The 21,615-nt window shown below is 43.2% G+C and overlaps 2 protein-coding genes across 2 annotated transcripts in view; both read right to left on the reverse strand.

The window, feature by feature from the left end:
* arhgap39 (Rho GTPase activating protein 39) overlaps nucleotides 1-8,693 on the reverse strand; it is a 153,496-nt gene extending 144,803 nt beyond the window's left edge. The window contains exon 1 of the mRNA XM_030434169.1: nucleotides 8,558-8,693. Coding sequence (XP_030290029.1) covers nucleotides 8,558-8,568 — 11 coding nt within the window. The 5' untranslated portion in view covers nucleotides 8,569-8,693. The remainder of the gene's footprint in view (nucleotides 1-8,557) is intronic.
* Nucleotides 8,694-12,171: 3,478 nt separating this feature from the next.
* Nucleotides 12,172-19,277, reverse strand: LOC115591606 (uncharacterized). The gene is made up of 7 exons (XM_030433741.1): nucleotides 18,676-19,277; nucleotides 18,275-18,509; nucleotides 17,766-17,848; nucleotides 17,576-17,655; nucleotides 17,203-17,455; nucleotides 16,456-16,561; nucleotides 12,172-12,395 (listed from the first exon to the last, which is right to left on the reverse strand). The coding sequence occupies exons 2-7, from the start codon at nucleotides 18,309-18,311 to the stop codon at nucleotides 12,172-12,174; spliced, it is 783 nt and encodes a 260-aa protein (XP_030289601.1). The 5' UTR covers nucleotides 18,312-18,509; nucleotides 18,676-19,277.
* Nucleotides 19,278-21,615: the final 2,338 nt, after the last annotated feature.

A 21,615-nucleotide genomic window follows, 5' to 3' on the forward strand; every position in this document is an offset into this window, starting at 1 on the left:
AGCCGGCCCAAGGCATAAGAGAACTAAGCAGCTGCTTAGGGCCCCGTGACCACTAGAGGGCCCCCAAGAGCAATTCACTTAAAAAAGAAAAAAGTAATTATTTTTTTTCCATGTGTGAGTAATGATGATTCATATATTATCAAATGTACATACTTGTACAAAAAACAACAACAACAACAACAAAAACCCCAACAACAAAGAGTGTAGTTTCCTACTGCCTCTCTGCTGGATATGTCAGAGCTCCGCTAGTGACGTGTGCAGTGCAGCCAACCGTGCAGTGCGCACTGAGCATCCAGGAGCTAGGAGCAGGTGAAAGATGTCTCAAAAAAGGACTTACCCTTCAGGGGCAGAAAAAAGAAAAAGGAAGAAAGATGAAGACGACAAGATATAATAGCAAATTTGCTAGCTAACATTAGTTCAAAACGTCTGACTAGGTTAGATAGCTTACTATTCAAGCTAACGTTTTTGTGTTTGTGTAATACTTTGAATAAGTTGATTTTCAGTGTATATACATTATTCTGGGTCGCTTTTTGGCATCAAAACAACGTTTTTGATAACAGTGTTTGATAGCAAATGTTTAATAACTAACGTTAATTACAAACGCGGTGACGTTTGCTAGCAATATGGTTCTGCATTAATTAAATAATTTAGTTAACTAGCTAGTTTGAGGTATGTTGTTTGCAATTGTTTGCTGCAGAGCACAGTAAATAATGTGAGTAAATAAACATATTCCTTTTACATCATCTCCCTAATATGCTCATACCTTATATGAAACTTCCCCAGGAGCACTGTTAAAATATTTTGGAGGCACTGACACAGCCCAGGGGCAATCCACCTCCTCAGGAGCAGCCAAGGCTGATGACTGACGTGATCAAAAACTATCACCATGTATATTTAATTTCTAGTCAAATTATCTCATTAAGATATACTAATATAAGATATAATCATATGACAAGGGATATGTTTTTTTTTTATCTCAGGTCCATCTCTAACACAGCCTTTAATAGCTCAGTGCACTGCAGAACATTCTGAGATGAATTTTTGTTTAATATAACATAATTATTTGACAAGGGACATGATTTTACGCAAATCCATATTATTTCAAAACTTCTCAAACAATTTTCAGTTGTTCTACAGTTTGTTTTCTTATTACAAGCTATAGCTGTACTTTTTTATTTAGAAAATAAGCTGCATCATTTTCAAGTTTAATATGACTATAACATGCTAGCTTGTTTTTCATCTTAGGTCCATCTCTATCCTCTGTGCCCACTGTCCCTTTTGTGTCTTCTGCAACCTCAGCTGTACCTGGTAAGTTAACAACAAAACAGCCTTTATAATTGCTCAGTGTACTGCAGAATATTCTGCGATGAATAATTTTGTCCAAAATATTATTGTAATTTCCCTATAGGTCATTCATCTTTGGTCATCGAGATTGATTTGTCCTCATCAGCGTCCAGTTTGGAGCAGGGATCAGCAGCTCCACCAGGTGACCCAGCTGAGTGTCCCTCTTTCCTGTCAGACTCAGAAAGGACTGAACAGGTATTAAGAGGGCCACTGCCTATAGAGGACACAGTCATATTCCCAAAAAGACACGATGGCCGAAGCCCCCCGCCCCCCCCCCAATTCACCAAAGATTTTGCACATTTTTACATAGTTTTCAGACCTAATTCATCTTAATATTTTATTTATAAACCATTTGTGTTACCTTGTACCTAGTATTTGTCTGATTTTTAAAAATTTATTGTATTTAATACTGTCTGTTTTCATACATTTGGTGTTGCAGTTTATTTACAAAAAAATAATGATAAAGCAGATTGTGTTTGCAGTAAATGATTAGTTTATTTTGTTACTTTTAATTGGCCTAGATGACATTCGGTATCCCACTTAGTACTACATCACTTTGAATATTAAGTGTTAATCAACCCCAGGCTGCTCTTGTAGCTGAATTTGCTACCATTTCAGAATAAAAACCATAGATGGGTAAAACATGTTTGGCTGCTCTTTAAGGTTTTATGTATTGACTACTAATGTGTTGCCAGTAGGGGGAGTTGCTGACTTTGCCAAATATTAATTGAAAGATTTTTCTGTAAATTTGCAAATCTGGTGTCTGCTTCCATGGCATTAATCTCTGTGGATTACAATCTAACTACAACAAAAAGTTCTCACATTTAGTTCTACAAGTGTATTCGTAATGATAATAATGACAATAATCATCATTATTGGCAGTAATAGAGGGCCCCAAAATCAAATTTTGCTTAGGCCCCATGGAGGCTTGGGCCGGCTCTGCCCTCCCCCTCCACACATTAGCCACTTACAGTGCCATTCCCCATTCCCTGCCCCTCTCACACATTGGCCCGCCACCTGTCAGTCCAGATTCCAGATTCTTTGATTCGCCTCTTCCACATACCAGGGTAAAAAAAAGATAAAAAATTATAAAAACACAGGCAAATTCACTGGTCGCACATGCGCGACTAAATGTAAAATTTTGTGGCACCGTCTCAAATTTTGGTCACAAAATGCGACCATTTGGTGGGGTTGCGAACGCTCGTCAACGTCAGTCCGGGGGGGGAGACATGGACGGACGGACAGTCGGTCATCAACTCTGTCAACCGGGGGACGGACGGACGCTCATTGCCGTCAGCTCCTAGCCGTCAACCGGGGGAAGGACGGACGGACGGACGCTCGTCACTGTCACGCGCGGAGTATAGCGGCGCTGACCTAGGGGTATAGCGGCGCAGCGCCGCTGTTCCACCGTCTGGGGAGAACCCTGTCATGTATTAGAAGCTAGGCTAATGCCAGTACAACACAACAGCAACAACATAAGTTAGGTATCAGGATCATTCTAATTACGTTTTTGGTCTGTTCAGAGCACGCTTCATGTTTCTCACCCCATCAGAATATTTCTATTTAGAATTCCTTTAATATCTGCAGAGAAGCAGTGGGATGTGGCCGGGTAGATGCTACAATGGCAGGCCTCTCACCCCGTCTGTGTGTGTGTGAAACCACAGGTGTGGTCATTCAACACGTCATACAAACTAGTCAAATCATTGACCTAACCTGAGCTCCAACCTTTCCAGGATTAGGTGATGTAACTGCATGATGCTCCTTCTTGATTCTGTGCTCACTGATTACATGGATCAAACATTGATCGGGCAGACTGCGACAAACTTGTGCTAACTGTCCTTTCACTGAACAGCATCAACAGAAAGTAAGCAGTTTGTTGATTCTTATGAAGGCGAGGAGTGGGACAAAGATGGAGCCCATTTAAGCAAAACACAACAACCCTGAGGTGCAAATCAACATTTGCAATTTTGCAATACACACACACACACACACACACACACATTCAAACACGTGTATACACTGTAGAGAAAGAAGTGAGCCATCAGTGACACTGGAGTTTAGTCATCTTTGCCTCTGTGAATGTCAATTTGTTAGCTTTAAGAAGGTCATGCTACCCTATAATCTCACACCTGCAACTTAAATCTTCAGATGTTCGTATATTAGGGCTGGACCTGAATATCGTGTAAAGATGGAGTCCCGGTATCAAGTTCCTGCCCATTGACTTGACCATCAATAGTTATCAGGGATCAGCTGTCCTTTATGATGTCTTACTACGTTGGGGCCATCAAATCTGACAGACAGTATCTTCTTTGAATTCAGTACCTGAGAGTGTATGTTTACTGTAATGAGTTAGAAAGAAAGACAGAGTGAGACATCTCCCGAAAATTCAGCTAGTGACTGCATCTGAAATCCCACACGCTTATTAAAACATGTTTTACTAAAACAAGTTATTAAAACAGCATGTTTATGAATATGTTGAAACCTCGGTATGAAACCAACGGTATGTGAACCTCATACTGTCTATGAAGAATTATTATAGTATACTTTCCTTGAGTCCTGAAACAATTTTATGTAGCAAGCACTCAACCAACCAACCAACCAATTAAAGCCGCTCAGGTAGGAGAAGCCAAGACACTGTTAAATTTGTGGTAGCAGTGTTTGTTTTCCCGTGGCTGATGTTTCTCCCAGTCGTGCTGTTTTTTTACTAGTTTTCTTAACTTAGCTTCTTTTGCTAGTCAGACAACGCTTTTTTTTGCATATGAGGCTGAACAAATCTAAGTGACGGACATGTGGTGCAAAGATGGGGACGCTTTTAACCCTGCTACAGGGATGTGTGTTGGTGGTAACGGGAGACAGTTTCCTCTGCATGGTGAGACAGTTGGAGATTCATGTCAGAGCAACGGTTGGTAACAGCAGCTGCTACATTGCTGAGCTTATACATGACTGCTGCCTTACAACAACACTGAGGGGACAGGCTGCCTCAAATTCATAAACAATGATGACATCATCCATCACCATGATTCACCGCAGACATCATCATATACCAATTTGGCAGGCATCGCCCAACCCTAATTCAAACTCACAATAGGAATTCCCATTAATGCAGAGGTTATCACTGTCAAAAACTATATTTATAGACAATAGGTTTAAATTCACAAACTTTACATAAAAAACCATGTGTGCTCATATTTGCAGACATATACAGTATGTAACATACTATGGAAACAAAGAAATAACTGCTGGCTTCACATAACCATCTCAGTCTGCTGCTGTAGCTTCAACACTGAGCAGCTACAGCAAGCTCAAGGGGTCAACACGCAAACTCAAAATTCCCAAACAGGAATAGGTTCAAATGTGAACAGTACGCAAGCCTAGTCACCAGGGTTAGACTGATGTCATCAGCGTTAGACTGATGTGGGTCACCTCCTCAGAGCCACACAAGACATTATACAGTGGGCTGACGAGGACTCCTCATTATTAGTTACAACACTAAAGTTCAAATGTCTCTTTGTTGTAAAAAGGCCCGCGATCAGATATCATTGTGTTGATGATCCAGGTGCAGATCACATGTTAATGAATACCTGGTGATGGGGGGTCATAATGCCAGCTGGCTTTGTTTTAAAGTCATGGGACAATTATATAAAAGCTCTGTATGACATACATGTATTATAAATATTTCAGCAGGCTGCTTTCACGATCATTTCCTCCTCCATTATAACTGCTCTTTATATAACTTCACAGTGTTAGTAATGGCTCATCAGTCACAGCACACTGAGTCAGTCAGTGAGATCAGATGGGTCAGGGAGGAAACTGTGGCCAGATTCCTGTTGTTGACCTCCCCCCCCACCCTCAGCACACAATCATATTGAATACCTGGCCTCTTTAAGTCCCCGAGCAGGACACAACATGAGTATATGTGACAGATATGGCAGCAGCTTGGCGGCTTGAGCACGTCGATATGAATATTTCAACCACGTGCTGCGGGCACAACACATAAGCTCAGGCCCCACCCTGCTACTGGGATCAGATGTCAAGCTGGCTGCTGAACATGGAGATGTGTGCAGTAGGCAGCGTCGTGTGTGGGTTCATATATGTATGTCAACAACAGTGTTCAGGTTCAGCACTGAAGGAACAGTGAAACATCAGCTACTCACATTTTGCTTTTCGGTTCTTCACTGACTTCTGTATTTTGTTATAATCTTGAGAATAAATGGCTCAAATATTTCCATTTCATCTCCATTCTCTACCCTAATTTGGGCACCTCTGTCCTAGTAGTGGGCTTTGGTAGAGGTATGCACTCTACTATGTGCCATTCTAATTGAATATAGGAAACAGTCAACAATGCACAAGACAAAAAATATCTATTGAAACATGATCAAACCTAACCTTGACAATAGGGATGCCTCGATCCTGATATGGGCATTTTTCCACTGATCAGGATCGGCAATTTTGATAGTGAACCCAGGTCCGATTTTTTCTTTTACATCACAGCCCAATTTGTGGCAGGACACAAACGTAACATTATTCTGGCAAACCTGTGGATAAAATGTCTGCAGTGTGGAAATAACATCTGCTATTTGAGGGTTTCACAAGGGGAAGAGCTGCATTTAATACTACAAATTTGGTACGATAAAATATTACAGAGAAGTAACTGAATTCATTGCTCTGGATGACCAGCTCATCTCCGTGGTGGAGAATAAGGTTTTTCTTTGTCACCTGGAGTTGTTGAATCCCCGGTTTGCCCTGCCACCTCAGCATTACATTACTCCACTTTCCAGGCACAATGTGCCGGTATGCGCACTAGTTTGATGGGTCTGATACAGCAGAGCATGTAAAACAGGCAGTCGAGGAGATGCTGAACGCATGTGAAATAGACAAGCAACATGTCCACGTCATTTTATGTGACAACGTAAGGAATATGAAAAAAGCAATGGATGATATGAAGGAACCAAGCGTGGGCTGCGTCTCACACACTTCAGCTGGCTGCACACAAGGCTCTGCTGTCACACACTCACCTGCTAACACCAGGAAGGTGGAGGTCAATGTTGCAATAGCATATGCAGAATGAGAAAGAGCCATATGAAAGTATATACTTTGTTTCAACAAAATAAAAAACCTATTGAGAACAGCTTGGATGCCACTACTTTTTGTCTTAATGCTGCTGTATTATCCAGGAAATTATTAGTTAATTCTAAGTATGAGATCGGGACTCGGTATCAGCAGATACTAAATATTAAAGGACTCGGATCAGGATTGGGGTAAAAACAACTTTATTGGGACATCCCTACTGACAATCTAACCACAGACATAAGTCAAGATGCACAGTGTGACAGGTTCCTCTATCCTCCACCCCACCCATCTCACTACAGATGGTGCAGAGCACACACACACACACACACACACACACACACACACAGCACTTCCTTCACCTCAGTGCCTGTGAACATAATCTGTGCAGCAGTACTGTCTGCTAGCATAAGGGAACTAGGAAAACTCTAAATAAAGCTTTATTTGGTTAATTCCTAAACCTTGACCACCACCGGTCAACACAACAGTGTAAATATACAATGACCCAACCTCAACCCAGACACAAGCAGTGTGGTCACAGATAGACTGACTGACCTCAAAGCACTGTGGTTATTGCTGTAGTCTCAGAACAACCAGTATATACGTAACCTCATGGAAGACGTTGACAGGTGACAGATTCACAAATAATCCAAACTCTGTCATCCAAAGTACAAACAGGTTCAAGTTTTCTAAAACATGTCATCTGACAATGAGACCTAAGCTGAGCTCAGCCTCTGATGTGACCCCAGCATGCTGTGATTTAGGTAAAGCTGCACAAGCCACAGGGCAGACCTGCAGGACTGATTCATGAGGCCCAACGACCCCTGCAATACTAATTTAACAGCCATCAATTATTAACTCATCATATACTCGCATGCTGCTAGGGGAGAAATTGCTATTGTCTATATTCCAGGTGGAGCAGACACCCTCCCTTTACAGCGAGCCAATAAACTTCTTTAAAAATGACATTTGTCGATCCTCTGCTTTGAGTGGTTACAGAAGGGTTGGGTAGGATAAAGTCTGATTTAGTTTGGGAGTGACTTTCCCTCTGCTGTAATTCCAAACCCAATTCAAATGTTGTTTAGTTGCTTCAGTGATCATTGGCGAGGTCTCATGTCTGGTATACAAGGGGGACAATTATCCTCCAGAATATGAAAACCATCCAGTGAACAAAGTTAGTCTTAAACCAGAACACGTTGGTTCACTACCTCTCTCTACCAGTGGGAGGTCATGCCAAACAGTGAGGAGCACTTCTGAAAATGGACATTTTACTACACTCATTTATTTCATTTATAGTGTATACGTATGCCGAATTTCCGATGGGCGACCACATTGTCAAAAACGGCTGTTAGGTTATTGTTAGGTGAAATATGGGAATGTGCCGGGAAGCCAGTTAACATGAAAGTGAAATATCTGTAAGGGATCTGGTGATGCGTTTTCTCTACGCGCGACGCATATCCGCTCATTTGGACCCTGTACAAGAGGTATTTCTACATTCTGACAAGGTCAAAGCTAAATAAATAAACTGTGGTTAGAAAGCTAGGTGGACGGTGGCACACTCCTCCATGTCCAGTGCTTCCTCTCATGGGAGGTACCTCTATCCATCATGAGGATGAAGGATGCTGCGAGGACGGTTCTAGATATCCTGGCTGGCCGAGCGTTAGCTCCCCCTGAGAATGGCTCTATAGCTGGGTTTCTGCTAGCATCCAGCTAGAGGAGCTGGTTAGCTGCATTCCAGCAAAGAGACGGCAACATAGACCGACAGGTGCAACAGCAGCAGCAGCATCATCGTCATCATCATCACCATCATGCAGCCGTGCTCAGCCTCCTCTACCGCTCCTTCCACCTTGACAAATGTCCAGAGGAAAATGCCCGAGCCGTCAAACTCCAGCCCAGTGAGCGGACAGAGAGCAGGACAGGGTTCAAACATATGATCCTCAATATGAAAATTGTTGAATCGTGTGAGCGAATAAGTGGCGAGCTAGCTAACAGCACGGCGACCAACCGAAGCGCTGTTAGCCTCTTCGCTGGGCTGCTGCCACCCTCCGCTCGGCTCGGCTCGGCTCGGCTCTGCTCCGAGGTGAAGCATCATATCACTCAGCGAGCTGTAGCACATAAAAACACAGCTGTCTCATGTTACACTCACCTCTCCGCCATTTTCCCGACAGCTCTTAAAATCCGTTCACAATAAATCCCACAACGTCTCCCATGTTGCCGAAATTGCGATCGCCGCAGTCAACGAGTCACTCCTCCCAGACCACAGTCAACGCGTCCACACTGAGCGAGACCACATCCGCTCACAACTTTCACAATAAGGGTTTCTGTGTCGGAGCGACACATACAAGAAGGCCTGAACGTAGAAATGAGATACATTCTGTAGACATACATGACTGATCACAATCACTTACGACAGACTTGTTTGTAAAACTTTTAGTTCAACGAATACCTGGAACAAGATTATTTGACTGTTTTTAGAAAACACACCGTTATGAATTAAATGAAAAGCATTCCAGCATTTGAATGACTATCTGTAAAACCTAATTCACGATTTCTAGATGAAAGCCTTCTTTAGTGTTGAATTTTCACCACATCATTTCAGAAATTATTCATGCTGGTCTCAAATGCTGCTTTAATTTTCACTTTACATACATGTGTTCCTATGTAATCTAATATAAAAAAAATTAGACATAGAGAGAGCAACATGGGGACTGAAGGATGTCCTCCATCGTGATCATGTCTTTCTTCCAACAACAGTGACACCGTCACATCAGTCAGTCAGCAGAAGTTACCACTCAAATATTGTCCTCTCTTCTCATTTAATTGCAAGGTTAAGACGAAAAATTTACTTCGGCCTACCGGAATGTTAACAGACAGTTTTATTCTCAAATTAATATCCCTTAACTTCCGGTATCGGTCTTGTTGATGTTAGTTTCTTGATGCGAATAAGAGCGAGGGATACTTGGTTCAAGTGGTGATGCATTCATGTTAAATGAAAAGGAGTGTACACGGGAGACTTGACAGAAACATGCTGCTCAGCACACATTCAGGCGGGACAGTCTGCTCCTTTGTCAGGGTGAAGGGGATGGTAGCCAGTCCCAGCATGCTCTGGGGCACCCTGGACAGTTCTCTAATCAATCACAGGACCACCACAGAAACCTATACAGTCCCGTTCATAGCCTGTGTGAGGACTATGTGTTGACATCCACCCATGTGACTGACTGTGGCATGAAAGTCATGAGAACAGGGGAATAATGTGCACCCACAACAGGGCAAGAGTTACACTCTGACATCAGCTGCCAGGAAACACAAACACACAGTCTGCTTAATTGGCCATGCATGTGTACACACACACACACACACAAACATACAAAAGTCATTAGACTGCATTGTACCTGGCTCTCTGTGTAGAAACACACACACAGCTATGCAGGACAGCAAGAATGGTCAATGGTACAGTACAGTGCTGTGCAGTAGAAACTGTGTATACTGTATATTAAAAACTCCATGGACAACACCATACAAGTATACACCATAAGTATGTTTACGAGCCTATGTTGTACATAGTACAAGTAATTCAAAGAAGTCAGAGTTAGTACAAGAAACACAGAGTATGCATACATGGTGTGGGTGGATTATGTGCATTATAAGCCTGTATACACTACGTGTTTATTTACATTATGTATAGAGTGCAGCTTTACACTGACAGCACGTGATGATTTGTTAGTAACTATGCACTCCTGGGTCTAATTTAAATAACATTTACATTTTCTTTTTTAAACAAGTGGGTGGTGACAATCAGTCCCCAGAGTGGTCAACTCTGGTGCCCAAACATGAATATTCACTATCTCCTTGTGTCTGGTTGGATCTCCTCTTCCAGTGGCTGAAGAGATGGAAGATAAACTATAAATATCTTGAAGACTTAAAACATATTAAAGTACATGCAAAAAGTACCCATCACTCTAAACTGTAGTAATCAGATCATATCGATAAGGCATTCTTCATGGGACCCAGGGGTAGGGAATACATTTGTCACAACTCATGAATCTGCAGGACATTCTGTTCACCAACAGCACTGGTTGCATAGCTGGAAAGAATAAGAACAGAAAATGAAATGAAACAAGAAAATCAGCCCATCCTCACTCCCAACACATCGAACACACCAGCCTTATCAGTGGCCCTACACTTCATTTACATTACACTTTGGGCATTTAGCAGATGTTTATCAGACATTAAACTATGACCCACCATCCCAGAGTGATTTGATTTGCCTTCAAAGTAAGGTGACATAGTTAAAGAGTGAGAATGGTTCCATCAGTTCACAGTTGACATCAACCCATGTCTGAGTGACCACCTGTGATCAGATGTCACTTCCTGCTCTATGTGCAGATACACCCGTCCATCAGTGGGACAGACAGACACCATGGTCTACACAAAGATAGGAAGAAGTTCATTTAGAACATTTGCTGAATATACAAGAAGGTCCAAATAATGACTTCTCTCATAAATGGAGTGTAAATGGTGAAATCAGTGTAAACAGTGTGTTCAAACATCTGCTAAATATTGGCAGGTAAGACTTTAGCACTTTAGACACAGAAGCATACAGGCTGGTACAGACATGCTGCCACAAACTGACACTGCAGTTTATTTCTCAAAATGTTATTGTCCACAAGTTAAATTGCAATAGTACATACAGACACATTGACAAAACCAAGGAAATCTAACACCACAAATCAAAACAAAAAACATAATTACATTAACGACACCATGTTTTCCCTGTTACAAGCACATTATATTCTTGAAATAAATGTAACATAAGATGGTGGGGCTATAATGTTTAAGTTCATCAATAAAGTGAGAGAAAGCTGGCTTGCATTGTGTCCATGTGTTCTTATTAATGTGGAATTTTTCATAAATAACTAATAGTTGCATAATATACAGCATGTTACCTCCCATATTATCTTGACTAAAAGACAACATTACATCAAACATAATAATGGCAACATCTAACTTTTTCTATTGTTAAGAAAGTTGGCTACATTAAACCAGAACAGTCCTGTGTACATTAGAAGAAAACATTAGATATACTAATATTTCTCCAGTCCACAGTAATCACAGCTTTAATCACTGTCCATTGTGAATCTTTGTAACACCAGTTTTACTGGGTAGATTCTATGTTATGGAATATTTATCGCCAAGTTTCCATGCCTTCTTCCACTGATGCATAGAATAAGGAAGACCAAAAACAGAGGAGGGGACTACTACAGGATTAATATATACAGTATCTCACAAAAGTGAGTACACCCCTCACATTCCTGCAAATAGTTATATCTTTTCATGGGACAACACTGGAGAAAATGACACTTGAGAAAATGATACAATGTAAAGTAGTGAGTGTACAGCTTGTATAACAGTGTAAATTTGCTGTCCCCTCAAAAAAACTCAACACAACAGAGCAACAGAAGTGAGTACAGCCCTAAGTGAAAATGTACAAATTGTGCATTGTGCCCATACTTTGTGTGGCCACCATTAGCACTGCCTTAACCCTCTTGGGCCTGGAGTTCACCAGAGCTTCACAGGTTGCCACTAGAATCCTCTTCCACTCATCCATGATGACATCACGGAGCTGGTGGATGTTAGAGACTTTGCGCTCCTCCACCTTCCGTTTGAGGATGCCCCACAGATGCTCAGTAGGGTTTATGTCTGGATACATGCTTGGTCAGTCCATCACCTTTACCCTCAGCTTCTTTAGCAAGGCAGTGGTCATCTTGGGGTGTGTTTGGGGTTGTATGCTGCCCTGTGGCCCAGTTTCAGAAGGGAGGGGATCACGCTCTGCTTCAGTGTGTCACAGTACATGTTGGCATTCATGGTTCGATCAATGAACTGTAGCTCCTCAGTGCCAGCAGTACTTATGCAGCCCCAGACCATGACACTCCCACCACCATGCTTGACTGTGGGCAAGATACACTTGTCTTTGTACTCCTCACCTGGTTACTGCCGCACATGTTTGACACCATCTGAACCAAGTAAGTTTATCTTGGTCTCATCAGACCACTGGACATGGTTCCAGTAATCCATGACATTTGGTCTGCCTGTCGTCAGCAAACTGTTTGTGGGCCTCTTGTGCATCGTCTTTACAAGAGGCTTCCTTCTGGGACGACAGCCATGCAGACCAATTTGATGCAGTGTTCAGCATATGGTCACTGACACTCCGACTAAGCTGTGCATGTAAACGCACTGAGTCAGTGCGTTTACATGCACAGCTTAGTCAGATTACAGCCATAGTTTGACTATGCTACTCAATCAGACAACTGCAATTATCCGAGTATACATGCGGGTGAGAAAATCAGATTATTGGGCCAAAGCATGTCATACCCCGGTACGCTAGGTGGCGCTGTACCCATTTCAACTAGTGGTAACAGGGCCACCTCCGGCTGACCTCTTTACGTCACCAGCTGCCTCAGCATTCAAGAAAGATGGCGGACGAAGAGCGAGACGAAGCTACATCTTTGTACACTTCGTATATGGTGTACATGATAATTACACACAATGGTTCTCTTTCTTGCGGTGATTTCGGAGGAAAGACGGCGCCGCCATCTGTCTACTTCCGGCTCACGGCCCCGGGGAAAAATTCTCGCGCCTGCGCAGAATGCAAAATCCGATCCGATCTGATGGAACGTATACATGCAGGAGTAATGCGACTATCAATCGAATAATCTCGGTGCTTTAATTCGACTGTGAGAAATCCGATCCGGTCCGATTTTAGTCGGACTAAGGTGTATACATGCATCTTAAAGATCCGATCATAGTCGGACTAACCCAGTAATTCGGTTTTCTTGAGTGTCATGTAAATGCACTGACTGTCACTAAAAGGCTGACCCCTCACCCCTTCAACCTCTGCAGCAATGCTGACAGCACTCATACTGTCATGCTTTGAAGGGAAAAACTAAAGGTGGACCCAAATGCAGATCAGAACAGGAGGCAGGATAAAGGTCAACAAAAAGCAAGCTTTATTTAACCCAAAGCTAAATCTACAAAAACCAAGGAGCACATATGAAAATGAATCCAGGGACCAAAAAACAAAGTTGCAAATAAAACAGCTGAACAAAGCCCAGCAAACAGGGACGGACCCGGGCGTGTCCGAGAGAGCCCGATTGGGTCGTGATGACGTCCAATCACAACTAGTCCGATAAGGCCCAGAATATGACCATATCACAACCAATTACTTAGCCACAAATGGACAAGTAAGCCCCACTGGGCTCTCTTGAACATACTTGTCTGTCCGCGCATAAGTAATTGTTGTGATATGGTCATATTCTCGGCCTGATCGGACTAGTTGTGATTGGACGTCATCACGACCCAATCGGGCTCTCAGACATACAAAAAGTTTTTAGGTGAAGAAAGTGCGGTTTTTTTTTTGTGTTTTTTTTTAGATGTTATTTTATACACAGACACACACATACATAGATACAATGAACAGACAAACAACCATAAAAAAATTATATACATATAAGAAAGTGGGCGTGATCTGACCTACGACCCAGCACGTGACGCATTTGTCCAACACGCACCAGAGCAGGTCAGCACAAGCAGCGGTGGTAACCCTATGGTGGTAGCACAACAGAGAGTAAAGTAAGTAACCTTTTCATGTTCTCGGAGTTTGATTGTAGTAAAATACTATCACTGTCAGGCACACTGTCCGTAGAGAGGCTGCAAGTTCCTAAATTTTGGTGTTTTCTTTTGTTGAATCAAACTTAATACCTAGCTGCTAATACGTAACACGTGAACTATCATATTTTCTCACCGAATTAACTAGGCCACAAAGGCCTGCTGCTAGCTGCTAACAGCATTTCAGCGCACTCGGTATAGAGCCGGGAGGAATTATTGCAGTTCAAATTGGGTCCCTCCTCTCGGGCTCAACTTTGTGGACGGCAAAGGACTAACAGCAATATCGGCGGGGCTTAGCATCCGCTGCTAACACTGGGCCAGATCACAGCTGAATCGGGGGACATTTGGACGTCATTTCCAGGACACGGTCACAAGACGTCCTCTCGACGACATAAACTGGACGGGTATGAGGTCGGCTTAGGGTCATTAACAAGCCGTCGATTTGACGTCTTGGTTAGGACGTCCTGGTTATGACGTCGAAAACATCACCTATTTAGCCTAGTCCGGAATGTCACCGAATGATGTCGAGACCACGTCAATCTGACATCATTTGGTTTGCTGGGAGTGCAAACAAAAAGACAAAGTAAAAAAAAGTTTTAATCAAACATAGAAAACACCAGAAATCAAAATCCAAAACATACCCAAAAAAAAAAAAAAAAGTGAGACTGGGGACACGAGTGGAGACGCAAGGAACTCGAGGAAGACACCACACAAACAACAACGAACTGACAAAGAGTACATGGGAAATCAAAGCTTAAATACTCAGACACACAGGGAACGAGGAACAGGTGGGGAGGGAGGAGGATGACAGGTTAATGAGGGGAAGACACAGAGGAGGAAGCATGAAGGAAACAATACTGACAGAGGGAGACAAACATGCAAGGATGAGAGGAAAAGACGGGGGAGAATATAGAGGAAAGTGACAGAACACAAAGACGGACAAAACAACATAACATAAGACACAAGACACAACAGAGACATGGAATCATGAACCATGACACATATGTCTATTTTCCACAGACTACCTCTGGATATGATGCTGAGCATGTGCACTCAACATCTTTGGTCGACCATGGTGAGGCCTGTTCTGAGTGGAACCTGTCCTGTTAAACTGCTTTATGGTCTCATTTTCAGGGTGTTGGCATCTTCTTATAGCTTAGGCCATCTTCATGTGGAGTAACAATTCTTTTTTTCAGATCCTCAGAGAGTTCTTTGCTGTGAGGTGCCATGTTGAACTTCCAGTGATCAGTACAAGACAAGCTGTGTCTAATTCAGGGGCAGCATCCTTCAAGGACCCATCCTTCGACGCCAGCAAAGGCAGGGTCCTTCAGAGAGACCTGCAGGCAGCGTCAGCCTGTTGTTAAATGGGACGGTCTAGCCTTCGCAGCATTTCCTGGTTGCGTCACCAGATGTTCCCGCCTCTACTCGTACGTCACTATTTCTGCAGCCCAGGTCCGTGAAAGTGACAAGAAGAGTAAAGTTTGACTGTCAGATCTGTTTGAGCTTCAGGAATTCCTGATTTCCTTTTTAATCCTCGTGCTTGTAGAGGAAGAGGAGAAGCGGCTCTGGTTTATCGCCGGCTGAGAGGACCGTGGAGAGGTAAACCTGTTATTGAACCCACAGTAATGTTATCAATATTATCATTATTAGCTAGCTAACAGTTTGGGGTCATTAACATTCAGATACATTACGTTAATTCTGACATATAAACTGCTGATCGCCACATATGATTTTTTTTTCATTTTAAAGGCATTGTATTTAAAATGTTTGGTAGATAGTTTTGTTTGTTGTAATGATTTATTATTATTATTATTATTATTATTATGATGAAATTGCCTCTTTCTTAAAACATTCTGAGTGACATGGCAGCCGTGGATGGAGTCAGAACTGCAGACCCAGTTGATGGACGATGTGGTGGACAGAGGAGACTGGACCCCCAAACACCCTGAGTACCGACCCAGATGATGTCCCACTGACACCATCCAGCCCAGCAGCACTGCAGGGACTCCTGCTCCGCCTGTTACTGTCCATCATCTCTAACTGTTTTAATATTATTTTTAATAATAATTGTTTTTGTTAATAGTGAATAATAATCTGTAAATAGTTATCTATGCTGTAATCTTTGTAAATGTTAAGACCTTAATGTCAGGTCGGGTTAAAGGGGAAAACTATGGATAAAGGAGGTGGACCCAAACGCAGTTAGACAAGAGGCAAGATCAGGGAAAAACAAAAGGCTAGCTTTATTCTTAAAGCTGAAGTGCAAAACAAAGGGTTCCACGTACAAAAATAATCCAGGACAAAAAGCCAAAGTAGCAAATTAAATAATCAAAGTTCAACTCAAAAGGCAAAATACAAAACTCAAAGTCCAAACACACATACCAAGGGGAGACTGAGAGGACATGACAGGAGCCTGAGCCTGAGCCTGAGCCTGAGCCTGAGCCTGAGCCTGAACAGACGTAGACACAGACAGAATACATACAATGACCTGACAAAGACAAGAGGGAAAGCAGAGACTTAAAACACAGACACTAACGATCAGACAAGGAACAGGTGAGGAGAGAGAGGGGGAGGAGGCCAGGTGTGGTAATGAGTGGGGGAGGAGCACAGAGGAGAAAACATGGAGGGAACAAAAACTACCGACAGAGGGGGACAGAGGAAAACAACCTAAGACACTTAAAGGACCAGAGACACAAGAGGGGCATGGAAATTCAACAAGGGAAATACACAGGAGAACTTAAAGGACACATGAGACATGGAAAAACAAAACATGAGACACAAGACGGAAAAAGCCATGGAAATCAAATGCAGGAGAATACAAGACACAAAACCAAAATCTGAACATAGCAAAAGGACATGAATCTACAGTCATGACACTTAATGATAAAAGAAAACATTCAATCCCTTGTTGTCCCTGAAATGTAGCACTTGATGCCATTTGCGGTTATAAATTAAGTTGTAAATGGAATAGGTAACATGTAACAATAGAACAATATTCTATTTCATGAATTATATAAAATGAACAATTATGAATAAATAATTTCAAAAGAACTCATAAAAGAACTAAATAACAACAGAAATAATGTAATGATTGTCCTCTGGAGCAGAGAAGAGCCTCTCCATCCTCGCTGCAGCCTCATCTCCTCCTTCATCCTCCCTCCTCCTCTTCCTCCTCGGCCCTGGCTGGCTCTCCTCCTCATCATCATCGTCATCCTCCTCCTGGTCACTTGGCCCTGGTGTGTCCTCAGGGATGGAGGCAGTTAGGACAGGAGGGGCAGTGGAAGGCCTCTGTCCTAACACCTCATCCATGAGGACAAACCAGGACCCAGCAGCAGCGCTGGGCCTCTCACTGACCCTCTGCTGTCCCTGGACATTAGCAATCCTAAGGCAGTGGAAATCAATCACCTCAGCAATTTTCAGAAAATTATTTATTAACTTGCATGGTTAAAGCAAATATAATTTAGTTTCCACATCATCATTCAAAGCTGCAGCTACTTTGTACTTGTTCTTTAAATGGTCCCACTTGTTTCTGGCCTGCTGGGCTCGACCTTCCCCTGCAGGCCCGTTGTTTCCAGAACTGTTCTGAACACAGAGAGAAGCAAGAGAAAAGGTAAATACAAGCTCACATTAACACAGGAATGCAAAGATTTGTGACATCAGAACAGACACATGGGCTATTTATTATTTATTACTTGCATCCAACCAGCGGAATGTTTCACCCTGTGAACAAATGTTGTTCTGACCTTGGACAGCGATGAAACTCTCTGTTTGCTCCCTAAAACACAATGAAATGTAAAAGATGTTTTGTGTTACGTTAACAGACAAAACAGTTCTAATACAGCAAAAAAATGTAATGATCACAAGATTGATCATAAACTTAGCTCTTTATTCAAACGTTTAACTAGACTTTACAGGAATCACAGCCTGATCTAAATCTGTTCATCCTGATCCATCTATTTATACAAAGTAAAACGAGTCTATATCATCTCCACAGTCACAATAAGATATAAGATCTAAGTCCACCTCTGAACGTGTAACATTTGGAAGTAAAAGCTTTCAAGGCTTTACTTCCAAAGGCATTACGCTGAGCACTGCCAACGTGTTTAACTGATATTTTGAGGTTTTAAGGTCCCTTGAAGTTTAACATATCTGGTGTTTGACGATCAAATAAGTAAAAACCAAGTACAGACCCAATACCTACATTTAAATGCGAGATCCGCTCCACTTGAGGTCGCCATTATTTTTTTTATTTATTTCTTCTCTTTGGTTGCGCAATGAATCTTGGGCAATTTATAGCCGCGAAGGATAGTAGCGGTGTGTCCTCCAGGAAGAGGGAAAAGTAGGCAGCATTTGGAGGACACTTTGAATTGGGACAGCCTTCGCGCAGCATTGTGACATAATTGCACTTCAAATGCACACTCCGAAGGATGCTGCACCTGAATTGAGACACAGCCAGAGTGTGAGAGCGATAACACCAACTTTAACACACCTGCTCCCCATTCACACCTGAGGCCTTGTAACACTAACGAGTCACCTGACACCAGGGAGGGAAAATGGCTAATTGGGCCCTGTTTGGACATTTTCATTTAGGGGTGTACTCACTTTTGTCGCCAGCGGTTTAGACAGATAATAAAGGACCATTATGACCACACACCTCCTTGGTGGATATCCTTTACTGGTTGGTGCTGCAGCTGATCTGAAAGGCAGAGGATGAAGCAGGGTGGCTGGTGAGGCATGAGCATGGAAAAGACTAGAGGAACTGTGGCTGGCAGAGGTGACGTGAAGGCTGGGAGGTTGAAGCCGTGCCCACACCAACACACACAGACAAGACTAAGTCATCTTCTAAGATTACAGCCATGGCTGTAACAACCACAAGCAGCCTATTTCATTGGCACGTATGAGGCTTATCCCATGAATTTCACCTTTGATATATAGTGCACAAGGTCATTTATTTGTCATTGAATAACAGAGTTGCAGAACAAAAATATGCTTGTAAACTCCTTCACGCTACACAAATTACAGAACATATATATGGTTATATACAATATGCATGCAATATGAATCTGTGTAAGGGTGTATTTAATCAGCAGAAAGAATGGTGATGATAATATGGTCGACATCATCATATCAAAATTTCATTTGGGAAACAGTCCATCAACTCTGACTCTGAGTGAGCACCAAGCATCGATTTTATAAACACAGAGTCCACCTCTCCTCGTCCAGCTGTAATCCTGCGCTCTGTCAGCATCAATGATGTAGACATAGTCTGCACAAAACACAAACAACAGCTCGATCCAAGATGTTGGATGGACAAAATCCTCTAAAAGTCTCTACTGCGGGGAGTTCCGGTGGGGTACAGGAGCAAGAGGCAGCATAAATCGCAGGCTCCCACACAGTCTTATTTCCCCCCACTAAAAGTACCAGATAGTGTGACACCCAGTAATGTGTGGTCACATTAGGTCATTTGTATATGATTTTTTTATATGACTTTTTTTGGAAATTAGCCTTATTAAGGTAATTTGATGAATATTTATGTTGGTACAGTACCCTTATTATGCCACAAGGGGGCATCACCTCCTCAGTGGGACAGGCTTGGTGCGGTGGGCAGTCCGCTCTCGTCTTCAGTATGACAGAAGCGAGAGAAGGAAGCGCATCACCAGGGGTCCGTTTCACAAAGCAGCTTTAGTGAAAACTCTAAGGGCTCTATCTTAACGATCTGAAAGGCAAGTATCAAACGCAAAGCGCAGGTAGCATTGTGGGCGGATCTCAGGCGCTGTTGCTATTATGCCAGCGGGATAAATGACTCTTGCGCCCGGCGCAAATCTAAAATGGGTTGGTCTGAAGTAGCTACATTAGTCATAGGTGTGGTTTGGGCGTAACGTGCAATAAACCAATCAGAGCGTCATCTCACATTCCCTTTAAAAGCAGGCGCGCTTGTTCCATGGCGGATTGCTATTATAATGGCGAATTTGCCAGGCGCACGCCAGGAGCGGTTCACAGCCGAGGAGACCGACGTTCTCGTCAGGGCAGTAAAGGACAGAGAAGTGGTCTTGTATGGGGATGGGAGAAATCCATCCAAATTAGCTTTGGTTAAACAGGCGTGGGAGGAAATTGCCACAATTGTTTCTAAGGCTGACATCCCCAGGACATCACACCGGGCCTCGGGAGCAGTGCGCACGGGCCGAGCAGTGCGCACGGGCCAGCTGATGAGGGAGCTGCGCAAACACCAAGATGCAGAGGATCCAGACCCACTACACGCCCTGGCAGCATTGTCAGACCGGACCGCACTGTCAGGGATGCGGCAAGGTATTAATGCCCGTCTTGACCGGGTGGCGATGTTGCTGCGGCCTCTCAGGCGCATCACCTTAAGTATCCAAACGCCCCACCTGCTCCTGTTGTGCCCCTTCATCCTCCTCCCCCAACTCCATCTCCGTCCACCCTCTCCACTAGGAGCACATCACGCATTGCCACTCCCAGACCCTCACGGCTACGGCGGGCGCGTCGCATATCAGAGGGAAAAAGAATTAGTTCTTCTGTTTAAATCTTTTCAACTTTTTTTTGTATGGGTTGCAAAAACGGGAGCTGCTTACTTGTAGATGAGAGAAGCAAAGTGTATGCACATTGAGCACACACTACATTATAGCCAAGCATGCGCCCTTAAAATACTGCATCTGAATAAGCGCCACTGACTTTAGACTAGGTTTTTCCTGGTCTGTTGCGGAATTGTTTTCTGAAACGGCAAAATAGCACCAGTGAACGTCTGCGCCGGAACACGCCTCCTCTTTTCGCTGAACCGCCCCCGGGAGCACAAAGTCATTCCCTAATTTAAGGACGTGCGTTCGCGTAGTCGTGGAGGGAAAATTCCAATGTGCGCCGAATGCAAAATAGGAATTACACAAGCGCCAGTGTACAAAGGCAATTGCGCTGAGTGCAAGATAGAGCCCTTAGTCTGTTAACCCTGAAATGAGGGAAACTCTGAGTTTTCCGTTTCACAAAGGGAGGTAACTCAAACCAGAGAAAGAGGGGTAACTCTAACCTGTTTCACAGAGAGAGGTAACTTAAGCTCTCGGTCACTTACCATGGTAACATACTCTATGAACCTAACCTGGTCGGGACCAGGGGCCCGTTTCAGAAAGCGGGTTTTGTGAAAACTCTGAGTTTGTTAACCCTGAGATGAGGGAAACTCAGGTTTTTCGGTTTCACAAAGCCAGTTCAGCGTAACTCTGAGTCAGTAACCCGGGCAACATACTCTATGAAACTAACCTGCTCGCTGGCAGGTTTGCTTCAACTAACCCTGAGTTTCCCCTGCTCTTAAATTGAAGCCTGCAGACTGAAGGCAGTGGCAGACAAGGCGTGTCCGTTTCTCGAGGAGCCGGTTGATGTTGATGTTGATGCGCAAATACTCCGCAGAAATCTCCGTCGGGAGAGGATTATCAGACCCCGATTGGATGTGTTATCATTCCCTGATGAGTATCTATTTGAGCGTTTCCGTTTCTCTGCACCATCAATAGTTTATTTAAACAATATTCTCCGCCCACACAT

This window comes from Sparus aurata, chromosome 11 (assembly GCF_900880675.1).
Source record: "Sparus aurata chromosome 11, fSpaAur1.1, whole genome shotgun sequence".
NCBI classification, from domain to species: domain Eukaryota; kingdom Metazoa; phylum Chordata; class Actinopteri; order Spariformes; family Sparidae; genus Sparus; species Sparus aurata.